Source organism: Oenanthe melanoleuca, chromosome 1 (genome assembly GCF_029582105.1).
Source record: "Oenanthe melanoleuca isolate GR-GAL-2019-014 chromosome 1, OMel1.0, whole genome shotgun sequence".
NCBI lineage: Eukaryota > Metazoa > Chordata > Aves > Passeriformes > Muscicapidae > Oenanthe > Oenanthe melanoleuca.
In genome coordinates, this window is record NC_079333.1 from 64,878,940 (window position 1) to 64,890,991 (window position 12,052).

Sequence of the window (12,052 nt, forward strand, 5' to 3'; positions counted from 1 at the left end):
GCCCACTACAGGCACCCTGGTTTGCCCTCTTGAGAAGCTCTTTTGTCCAGAGGCTGTGGAGGGAGAGCTGCTGGCAAAGTTACAGGCCAAAAATTGAGCAGTGTTAGCTGTTCTGGCTATTTAGGTCCAGATGTAGAGGCTGCTGCTGTTCATTCAATCTGTATGGTTGGAGTGTGGCCTGGATATGCCTTTCTAGTAATAGTATAGGAAGAGCTGTGCAATCTTCCACTCCCTCCCTTCCCTAAAACTGAGCTGAGGTATACTGTTCTCACCTCTGAGCCCAGTCTCATCCCTGACAAATTATTTGAATAAAATGAACACAACTGTTTTTTTGGTTGCTGGGGGCTTAAGAGTTCTGACCACTCTGCTGGGGCCTTAAGCTTTCTCTGCAACATGAGCATAAGGCTTAGTAGGCTTAGTCCAGATGTGGTTAAACTATATGGTACTAAATATCAGACATGATCCAAATGTTACATGATGTTGTTTAAATTAGTCACTTCAGTATTAGTATCTTTGATAGTATTCTTAATAGTACCTTCCATTAACAGTCTTGAAAATCCATGATTCTTTAGTATCTTCCTGACTCCTAGAGATGCAAGTTTTTTCCAATTAAGCTATTGTCCATGTTTCTTCCTCCAGATGAAAACCCTGCCTTTTCTTCTGCAATACTGCTTCAAAGCAATTTCCACTGATAGCTACAAATTAAGTTTTTAGTCTGTATTTTAAGTATGATGCAGAAAGATATATGGAGCCATGTTCTTCCAGCAGAGTAGCTAATGTGGCTTTTTAGTGAGCTATGATGAATCATTATTTGGTGCAGTACTAGGAATCATAGCATTTCTTAATTTCTTAACTTTCTCCTGTGTGAATCCTTCTCCATCTGAATCCTTCGTGGATGAGCCAGACATATAACAGCATTTTCCTTATGAGTCAAAAGATACTAAGGATAAAAAGCATGTGGTGTCTAAATTTTTCTGTCATACTTGTCCACATTTGTTTCTAATAATATAATAGAGCATTGTTCTTGGTATATTTTAAGTAAGATCTGTGGATTTCACTACTTACTTTGGAAAATACTTTCCACTGTGTAATTCAAACTTGTTTTATTAACATGAGAGTTTATTGTGCAATCCTTAACTATATTTTTACTTGGCATTTCTATTTTCTTTTCTGCTAAGGGAGTAATTCTTAATGGAAGAACCATTCATATGTAATCTGTAAAATCTTTCTTGGAGAGTCTGAGTTTCTCAGCTCATCCATTTTCTGAATTAAATAGGGAAAAACTTTATGAACTGATCCTCTATGTTCTCTTTCCTTAGTCTAGTGAGATTGCCTGTCAATGTGTAGCAGATGAAGAAAAGTATAAAGTGCAGCCTGTCTTGCAAAATATCAGTAGATTCAAAGTCCAACCTGCCATTAAGTTTGCTCTTAATAGATAAAATAAGTAGAATCCAGAGAAGTCTAGTGGGACAGTACCCAGCAATATCTCGAGTCCAATTACCAGTCAACAGAGCTAACAAACTATTCTAGCAAAGCAATAAAGCAGCATGCTCTTGTCAGCAGAGCTCAGAAAATGTAAATGAGAATATGAGAAATCCAGCTTCTATTGGAATTAAGTGCGAACTGTTTTTTTTGACAAATAAGAGGACTACCCAAACATTGACCAAATTTCAGCTAATTGTTGGCTATAGACATTGTGGTGCTGCCTCTCTCTCACTATCACAGATCATAAAGGTGAATTAGTGAAGGGAAGACTGAACACAGAGGTTGTTTATTAAATGGGCTTGTGAGAATCTGAAGACTTACAAGTCCACAAGACTGATTTCTTTATTTTTCCTGTAAATTCTAAATTGAAAAGTTACTTTGATACTGAGTTTACTGAGCTTATGTTACAGTGTAGTGGATTTTTAAGACTTTCTAAATATCCACTATTAAGTATTTCTTTGAATGATTCCCCAATCCACTCTCTTCCAATCAAAACTGTGATAAAAAGAAAAAGATATGAATGGAGACATAACAATTTTCTTCTGTTTTCTGCAGGCAGCCCTGCAGCACTCTGTCAGCTGCATGTAGATGATGAGATCATTGCTGTCAACGGCACAAAGGTTTCACATATGGACTACAGTCAGTGGGAAGAGGCCATCAGCAGAGCACTGGAAACTGGAAACCTGGTCATGGATGTCAGACGATATGGAAAGAACGGTGAGTTGTTTCGTTGGGCAGATACTGTGTGCTCTGTAAGGCAAATAAGCTTTGTCTCTGCTGCACCTGACAGCTGAGAGTCCTTATTACCCTTACAGCAGTAATACGTATCTAAGATAAGTAGTTTGCCAGCATGTCTGTTGCATTTTAACACAACTTGGCTTTTTTAACTGCTTGTGTGTTAGAAATGTCTTGACTAGCAAATCTGCAAAACATTGAACTACTGACCTCACTCTTGTGCTCGGGTCTGTTTCTTAGAGCACGGACAGGTAAAAAAAAGAACATGCAACCAGCACAAAAAGGAATCTAACATTTTCTTTCCTATACCACAAGAATGAAGAGGGTCTGATCTCTAGAGGATAATAATTTTTTAAGGCCCTCTCAATCACCAGCTCCCTTTTTTCAGGGAAGGAGGATTTTGTGTTCCTTTCTTCAGGGAGCATTTGAAGTGAGGTATGAACTTGTGGGTGATGTAACACCTCTGTGTTATGATTCTGGCCATTGACCCAAATATTGTGGTGCTGTAATCTCTCCAGAATGGTACTACCCATTCTGGGTAGGGAGAGTTTCTATCCTGGCTTGAGAGCCTTGTAGCATGTCTTGACTTGCCATGGTTTTAATCAGGAAACCCTTTCAAAGTTCTAGAAGAATTTTTGTAGAGGTGGAACTGTGACCAGTGACTTCTTTCACAGTAAAAATACAAAACATTATTTTAGTGGGAAGCTAGGTAAATAAGTTACCAGCAAACTGAGTTAAAAACAGTAGGGTTAGGAAGAGACAAAAACTAATCACTTTATAGGACCTAATACAACTGAAGAGTGAGATTAGTGGCAAAAAACTTAATTGAATAAAATTTCCAGCAGGGAGGGGAGGAATGGTGGAGTATGTGAGAAGAACATCTTTTGTCTTTGCCTCACCAGTTTGCTAGTTTAGTTTAGACTGCCTTTTCTTTCCCCTCTCTGTGCTTCCTGATGAGCATGGACATGAAAATGACCCTTCCCTGGATAGTGTATGAGTCTCATTGTATCCTGAGTGAGTAAAGTTGGTAGAATTTTTTCAATCCTTACTAACACTAATTAAATAGTTTCCAATGAATGCTAACCCCTTTCTAATGTTCAGCTGCTGTAGCACATATCAGCAAAACATCTGGCAAACTTTTACCTGGCTTATGACTAACACTTTCATTTTTGGGGAAGGCGGTCTGCTATAAATGCCCTTTTTCCTGTCTTCACAAATTCCACCTGATTTGTGTGTCTCCCTCTTCTGTGTGTTTTTTGTGTTATTTTAATGTTTTCACTAGCTATTGTTCTGTTCTTTGACGTTACTGTCTGTATTAATTTCTTGATCCTCCACATACCAAAAAGACTGGGGCAAAGACCTGCCTTCCCTGCCACATGTAAGGCATAAAATCCTCAATCTCACCAGTATGGGTACCAACATTATAGGTACATCTGAAAATAAATGGATTGATGCAACTTCAGGAGAAAAAGTTTCAAATGCTTCCACCATATCCACAAAAAGAGATTACTCCAGCAGCCTTCAGAGTTCTGTGAGTATGTTTTTGAAGGTTCATGTGAGTTGGGGGGAGGAAGAAAAAATGTAATATTTTGATAGTGGGAGGAAGGAGAAAAGAACTTGTTCCTTAACAAGTACTTACACAAGTACAAGCATAGGACCCTGCATCTGAAATATGGAGATGTAGCCATGTATATATTAAAGTAAAAAAGATGTTTTAAAGACTTGCTACTGCCTATTTATGAGAGAACACTGGTGAATGATAAATATTAAAACGTGTGCAGACTGTCTTTTTATATACAGTGTTTATTCTTCAGAGAAGATTTTGACCCTGAATTATTAGCCTAAATGGAAGTTGCAGCCCCAAAGAACAGGCGTGTATGCGCTTTCAAATTACTTGTAAACAAAAACCTGCCTGCCAAGGAGCTGAAATAGGAAGATCTTGGCTTCTGGCATTTCCTTGCAAGCTAATGTTTTTCATTTCCGCAGCAGTTCACAGCTGGTTATTGATTTCCTCAAATACATGCAGTACCATTATTATAAATTACATTGAGAAAGTTTTAGATTGTTTTGTATCTTTGTAGAAAATGTTATGAAGTGTTTCATGGCATATAGTTCCTGTCAGGAAAGATGCGTAGCTGGATAAATTTTCATGAACCTAATGAGCCTAAGGCATTTATTTATTTATTTTTATTTTATTTTATTTTATTTTATTTTATTTTATTTTATTTTATTTTATTTTATTTTATTTTATTTTATTTTATTTTATTTTATTTATTTTATTTTATTTTATTTTATTTTATTTTAGGATACAGAATCAAAATTGATAAATGGAATGCAAGGAGATCTTGGCTCTAATGAACAAAGAGGTAAGCCACTGCTGCTATTTATCTGCTAATTGTGTGGTTTGCAGCAAGCACAGGCACTAAACTGGAATGGCTGGAAGCGTTATACAGTGGATGAAGTGAGACCTTAATGAACTGAAAGCCAGACAGATATCACAGAGGTCTTGTTGCATCCAGACTGGCTGTAGTTTGCTTCCACAGTTTGCAAGGCAGTTTGAGAACTGACAAGAAAGCTGAGACAAAGCCCCTGTCTCTGCATTAGTGGTTGTAAATTTAATGTGGGGTAGGGGTGAAAGAAGGAGGCACGTGATTTATTGTGATTGCTGCTGCATTGTGTGGAGACTGCGTTATTGTGAGTATTGACTTATTTCACTGCCCAGGAAGAGTGTAGAGTACTCAGTTTTTTCCTATTTTTGCCTACCTCTTTCAGTTGTGAGGCTTTGGGGTTAATGGGTATTTTCACTATTATTACTTTGCTTTTATTCCTGGAGAACAATATTGATGATTCTGATAGGAATAATAATTGCATATGATGCTATGAGCAGTCATAGCCTTACTTGGCAGCAGTGAGAGAAACCAGGTACGTATATTTCCTAATGGATTAATAATCCTTAAATAATCCTTCATATTCCATTTTAGCTTGAATACGCATGGCAATTCATAGAAGAATTTCCCCAAGATATCACCTAACCTCTGCAGATGTTTTCTGGTGACCTTGAATGGTCATTAGGCTCCTCATTCCACTTTGGCATCCCAAAGTCAAGGATGCTTAAATTAGACAGGAAGAATCTGGGTCCAAGTTTGACACTTCTGCGTTGGACATTGTTGCTGACAAAATTAAATCCTAATTAGTATATGATGTAATATCCTAAGGTTTTGCTTTGTGTTTCAGGGGCTTTTTGTTTTTCTGAAGTGATGTTGCAGTGTATGGGAGATCTAACAGAAGTTTCTTATCCAGTGGTTATAGTCAGTAAAAGAAAAGGCACCTCATTGACTTGTTTGTATTTTTTGTATTTTTCAAATAGCATCTGAACCTATATCTTTGAAAAACTTAAAAAGACGGTCACAATTTTTTGAACAAGGTAAATCAAAGAGCTAACATTTCATGTACTTCCATGAAATTGTTCCTGCTGCACACTCTCCCTTAACAAGTCTGGTGCTGGGTGCTCTACCTCTTCAGTGTTGTTTCTGCAGCTACAATGAAGCAACATAATTAATTTCCCTTCTTTCCCCAGGGTCATCAGGTTATTCTTACAATTCATGGGTCTACCTTTGTGGTAATGGGTCTTTGTGTGTTCTCTTATTTCTATAGCTGTTTAAATCTCTTCTGTGTCGTTCATACTTTTTTTTTTTTCCACTGGGTAGAAATAAGAAGGGTTGCACTCTCTGTTCAGGTTTGCTACTACCTACAAAACAAGAATAATGGTGAATATTCCAGCAGGGGTTAAGAGAAGATCTCAGAGCTGTTGATGAAGTATTTACCTCTGGATTTGAGTTACAGCTCTGTGCTTTTGTGTAAATTGGTGTAAAAAGACATCTTCTGGCTTTCCACCATGTGGTGGTGTCACAAGATCCCAAGAAGACCAATATAAATTTTGAATTTAATATGCTAGCATTTTTTAAAAAGGCAATAAACGAGACACTCAATTTTGGTTTTGTAGGTTGCTTTTCAGCATTTTGCATGTCACAGCTCACATACTTCCACTAATGTTGTATGTCTTATGCTGTCTTCAGGGTTTTGCTGTAGCCTGAAAGAGTGAAATTCTGGCCCACTGGAAGCTCAGTTGAGTTTTGCCAATGATTTGAGTATGGCCAGGATTTTACTTTTAGTGGTGGTGGTTTCTGGCTTTTGTCAGAAGTGATTTGTGAAGTGCCACAGCATTTATCTGTGTTTGTGGTTCTGTTTGCTTTTAAATACTTCTGCTGTATCTGCAATATGGTGGTATTTTGTTATTTGTTGATGTTGGGGTTTTGTTGTTGTTGTTTTATTTTTATTTTATGGCTGGCAGAAATTTGGTTTATCTTTTTATCATTTTTATAACAATATTTGAGGTATTTCACTTGTGCTTTAGAGGGAGGACAAGGTTGTATTTCTAGAGTGAATGTTCAGTACAGCTTGTTAAACTTTTGACACTTTAGCTATGCAATTACATGAAATTCCAGCATAAGCTTACAGGAGTGAGAAAAGAGGGGAGCAAAAATAGGTACTATGTATGCTTCCCTTTAATATCTCCTGGCACAATTGCAGTAGTTTAAACTGATTTTCTGATTTTTTTCTGTGGCTATGATCTGACAGTGAAGAGAAAATTGTGTATATATAGAACAGATGTTAACCTGTGACTCATTAGAGTCTTTTGTGTCCTAAATTTGACCTTTTATCCACCTCATGTGATTATACTTCAGAATAATGTTGAAATTTTTTTATTTTATGCTTTTTTTTTTAACTGAAATTTGGACAGCTAGGTAATACACTGTCAAGCAACAGTGCTTAAGAAATGATTATACTTAAATTTGTGTTACTCTCCATTTTCTCAACTTTTAATAAATTAGCATAATACACATCTCTCTAATAATTATTTTGTCTCAGGATGATTAAGGCCAAGTGTGATAGCCTCAAATAGCAAAAGTTTTGTGGTGAATGGTGACAAGTTCACTGAATTCAAGTGTGCTTTTGGAAGTAGGAAAAAAGGAAATTTGGAGAGCAGAAATACATGGATTTGTGGTAGAGAAGTTGCCAGTGGATGTCAGTTGGTCTTAATTCATGCCAAGGGCAGTAGATGAATAGCTTCTCTACCCTTGTGCAGTGTTCTGGGTATTAGTCATGCTAAACAATTGGGTTTCATAATAATAATAATAATAATAATAATAATAATAATAATAATAATAATAATAATAATAATAATAATAACAACAACAATAATAGGAGAGGTATAGTAAAGAGCCTTTGTGTTGCTACAGTGGGAGATGTACTGCTAATTCAAGCAATTGCTGATGGCACTTGTAAGCATGCAAAGCTTTGAAACAATTGAGCTCATTAGTTGAAAGCACCTAATAAATTCTGCCATTGAGAAAGTTCAGCAGGGCAAATGCAAGCATGTCTTACTAAGGAAGAAGAAATTAGTCTGAAGCTCAGACCTGTCACAAGTCTTGCAGTACTTATGTATGGGTCTAATGATTTCTCTTTTTTGCCTTCCAAATCTCCCAGGAGGCCCAGAGCCCGCAATGCCTGATGTAAGTACTATTTGTGAACTACTAAATCCTCATCTTTTCAAGAAGCTCTCTGCTTTTCATTGCTTTTTATCCTGCTTTAAAATTTTGATCAAACCTGAGAGTACTGGCTAAGATTTGTCAAGGCATGGTTGCTTTCTGTCTGTTTGAAGAAAAGGCTAATTTATGTCCTTGTCACTATAAAGCTCTAGTGTTGATAATGGCTTCTATTTCTCACTCTAAAAGATATGTTTTAAAATGTAGAGTGTTGATTACCTGGAAAGAGGGTAATGTTATTTCATTTCTGTGCTATATTAGCTCCCAGTCCCATCCATCAGTGCTCCTAGTCGTCGGGTTTGGGATCAAGAGGAGGAGCGAAAGCGACAGGAGAAATGGCAAAAAGAGCAGGACCGTTTGTTGCAGGTATCATTCATCTTCATAATGGTGGGCTGTGTTGTGTGTACCAACAAAGAAAGAAAAGTAGCTCGTGACTTCTGCAGTTCTTCTTCCTGATGGCCTGGGAGACTCTCAGCTGCATTTTCTGGCCTGCACAGTTGCACACAGTAGGAGTTATACAGAAAAATGAGGGCAATGCTTTGGTGAGCTTCATAAAATCAAACACACAGTGTGTATGTTCACTACAGCCAGAAGTGCTCAGTCTTCTGGGGCTGGTATGTTCTTAATGACAACAGAATTTAAAGGATAAGTGAAGAGCTAAGGGGTCTTCACTTTTGAATATGAATTGTATTTTTTTCCCCTTAAGGAAATTAGCCTCTAGCCTGAGTTTTACCTTCAATTAGTGATACTGCCTTCTATTCGTATATGAAGAGGTGGCAGCCAGTACCATGGTTAGGTGCCTGCTAGAATCCTGTCTTTTAGCAATCAGCTAGTCAGTTGGAATCAAGCTGGTTCCCAGGATCTCTGAGTGAGAAAGCTGAACCTGCTAATGCAAAACCACCTTGATAACCACTAGCTAGAGCTGGAGGGGGTGTTGCAGAGGGCATAGGCATTGTTTATACTCTTAGGATGGCACAAAAATTCTGCAAAGAGCTCAGCTCAGTGAAGTGTAAGCACATTCAACCACGTTCAGCAAGACACATCTGTGCAAAGTAAATTAAAGTTTGTCTGAAGTCTGATGGCTAGGAGACACATTAGTGAATATCATTTATTGTGCACGAGCCCTCTTTGGCTGTATTCAGCAGCAAGCTGTGATGTCAAAGTACAAGCACAGAATCTCTCTTGCTTTTTGAATGTTTAATCTTTTGTTGTTCCTCGTAGCTTGCAAACTCTGCAGGGCAGCAGCTGTACCTGCCTAAACTTACCTATGGACTCTGTTATGGTTTGGATGGTCCATTTGATACCTGAAGAGATTGCTTTAAAGAGTGTAAACCTTGTCTCCCCTTTCTTGAGAGCTCAGCCATCTGCCATCATTTTTCTTTGTTTCTTGTTTTTTAGTCCTGAAGTGATAAATTTGACCAGAGTAATGATGATCATTCTCTTTCCCATGATCCTAGAAATGAATTTTCAAATAACAAAAAAAGGAAGCAAAGGCAGTCATTTCCTATTTCCAGTATCTTAGAAGGAATACTTTTGTCATCCTTAAATATTTTGCTTTTCCCAAGATAAAAGTGATGACTGAAAAAACCACCAAAACATTTACCATGTGCTTTGAGTAATGCTTTAAGACAGTATATTGATTTCATACCAAATCTAGTCAAAAGACAAATTTCAAGGTCCAGAAATTGGGTTTTGTTTTAGGTAACATTTCAAAAGAATGAGAGTTCTTGCCCACTATTTCACTTAGTGATCTCTTTATATTTACCATATTAATGTGCCTAATCCCAAGTTAATACAGCCAATCTGTTTTTCCAGAAATACCTTAGATAGCTGGGGTTTTTGTTCAAATGGTAACTAAACAGGAGGGCAGGGACTATGAGTTTGGGTTTTGTGAGATTTAGCGTGTAAAATAAGCCTGGAGTCTCAAAAATCAATTACTGAACTCCTTTGGATTGTATTTGAGCCAGGATTTCATTTGTGTCAGACCTAATGTTCTAGTGGAGCTCAGGGATGTTTTTTGTCTGGTCTGTTTGGTCTGTTAAAAAGTACATTAAATTCCAATGTACATTGTAATGAAAATAGAAAAATACTATGTTTCTTATTTGTATGTTTAACTTAAATCCAACCTAACAGGAGAAATATCAACGAGAACAAGAGAAACTGAGGGAAGAATGGCTACGAGCTAAACAAGAAGCAGAAAAAGAGAGCTCCAAGTATTTTGATGAGGTAGGTTGTGAACAAAGCTTTGCTGACTAGTTTAATGGGGTTTTTTTTTCCCTTATACTAGGTGCATGCAAGCAGGCAAATAATTAGGTTTTTTATGTCATTTATCTTCTCATTCTGGAAAATAAATTGTTGTCCATGACCTGGCAGAAAGAAATTGCAAAAATAGGATGGAAATAGTAGGTGGGATGTATTGAGATATGTTGAATTTGTGCCTCTTCCTTATGGTTAGGTAACTAACATGAAAAATATGTTGGCAAGAAGTCACAGCATTTAATAATTATTGTGATCATAAATGGTCACTTTTGCTGTTTATTTACCACCTGATGCCACTTATTGGAATTCTGCTTCAATACTTTATCAGGAATCATGTTTGTAAGTGTCTGGCTTGTTACTAGCAGACAGTTCATCTGATAAATTTACATACCAAATCAACTTTAGATTTACAGTTATGTATTTTAAAATACTGAATGTGTGGAGCTTCTGTAGATGCTGACTTCTGTGGCTATTGTTTATGGGAAGATGAGCAAGTTTTTTCCTGAGTATGAGAACTGTCTGAGGTATCTCATCTTTACTGCTAAGTAAGTGCTGCATCAGGCATCCAAGTTAGATCAGTTGTGTTTACACAGTCCTGAATAAGTAGACCATAATTTAAGACTTAGAACTTTAGTAAGAAAGCTTTTTGAGCTGTTAGAAGACTTTGTTGTACAAGAATGTAAACCATTTTGTAATTTTTGTCATTAGAGGTTTTAATGGACCCATAAACATTATTTTTTTCCCTGCAACTAAAATATCTTTTGACCACTGAAAAGCCTTTTCTCATTTTTGAGAGAAGAGTCATGGAGTGATAGGTCTGAGGCTTGACTTTGAAATGGTAGGAGAATGGAAGAGAGTGGGAGATGCTTCCACATGAGGATTCATGTGAAATTCATTGGTCTGATATGGATTGCAGTGTGTATCTTTGTGTATACACTCTTAAGTAGGTCTCAGGTTTCCAAGTCAAAGCAGTAGGGAGAAATGCTGAGTATCATGGAAGGGTTTGTTTTCCCTGGGTATTTAAGTGGGGAAGGGATGGCTTGACAAGTAAGTGATACTTTGGAAAGCAGAATGTTTCACATAGTTGTGGCCATGAGTTAGGAGAATGTGAAACCAAACTGTCTCCTGTGTCTTGCACTGGAAGTGCTGGGGATGATTTTTATACATTCTTACCATATAGAATAAATTACCTTTTCTGAATGAGCAATCTATTTAAAAAACAGGTGCCTTTCCTAAAAACTTTTTCTTTTTCTTTGCTATAGGAGCAGACCGTTCTTACTCTAAATACAACATCCATCACTTCTCAGGCTCCACCTGTGTCCAGCTGGAGAGCAAGCCCTGAGCCAAATGCTCCTGAGGAGCCGGAACGAGATGGAGAAAACGAGCTGGCAGGGAGCTTGCTGCAGGAGGAGGAAGAGAGGAGGAGGCTTCAGGAGGAACGGAGGATGCAGGAAGAGGCAGCCAGGCGTTTGGAGCGAGAGCAGCGGGAGCTGCGGGAGCTGGAGCGGCAGCGGAAGGAGCGGGAGCAGCAGTACGCTGAGGAGCAGAGGAGGCAGGCCCAGATGGAGGAGCAGAGGAGGCAGCAGGCCCAGATGGAGGAGCAGAGGAGGCAGCAGGCCCAGATGGAGGAGCAGAGGAGGCAGGCCCAGATGGAGGAGCAGAGGCATCAGGCCCAGATGGAGGAGCAGAGGAGGCAGGCCCAGATGGAGGAGCAGAGGCATCAGGCTGAGATGGAGGAGCAGAGGCGGCAGGAAAGGCACAGGGAGGCTTCGGTGGAGGTGCCTCAGTACCAAAGGTGTGCCCTTGTGCTAGGATGTACTGTCTCTTCCTTCTGCAGACTCAAATCCGTTTCTAATAGGGCTGTGTCTGTCCTGGACATGTAAGGATGTTCATGTAAGAGTCATGCTGCAATCAGAAGGTGCAAAATACCATACGATAGGCTTCCTTTCCAAAGGCAGCAGGATCAG

The 12,052-nt window shown here is 38.4% G+C and overlaps 1 protein-coding gene across 7 annotated transcripts in view; it reads left to right on the top strand.

Moving 5' to 3' along the window:
• LMO7 (LIM domain 7) overlaps positions 1-12,052 on the top strand; it is a 127,540-nt gene that overhangs the window by 102,601 nt on the left and 12,887 nt on the right. For 5 of the 7 annotated variants that reach the window (XM_056483911.1, XM_056483902.1, XM_056483883.1 and 2 more), the window contains 8 exons: positions 2,041-2,202; positions 3,567-3,751; positions 4,526-4,586; positions 5,588-5,644; positions 7,768-7,793; positions 8,088-8,192; positions 9,960-10,052; positions 11,348-11,880. In XM_056483911.1, the coding sequence (XP_056339886.1) occupies positions 2,041-2,202; positions 3,567-3,751; positions 4,526-4,586; positions 5,588-5,644; positions 7,768-7,793; positions 8,088-8,192; positions 9,960-10,052; positions 11,348-11,880 (1,222 nt within the window). The remainder of the gene's footprint in view (positions 1-2,040; positions 2,203-3,566; positions 3,752-4,525; positions 4,587-5,587; positions 5,645-7,767; positions 7,794-8,087; positions 8,193-9,959; positions 10,053-11,347; positions 11,881-12,052) is intronic. The other 2 variants (XM_056483929.1, XM_056483936.1) reach the window with 1 other exon arrangement.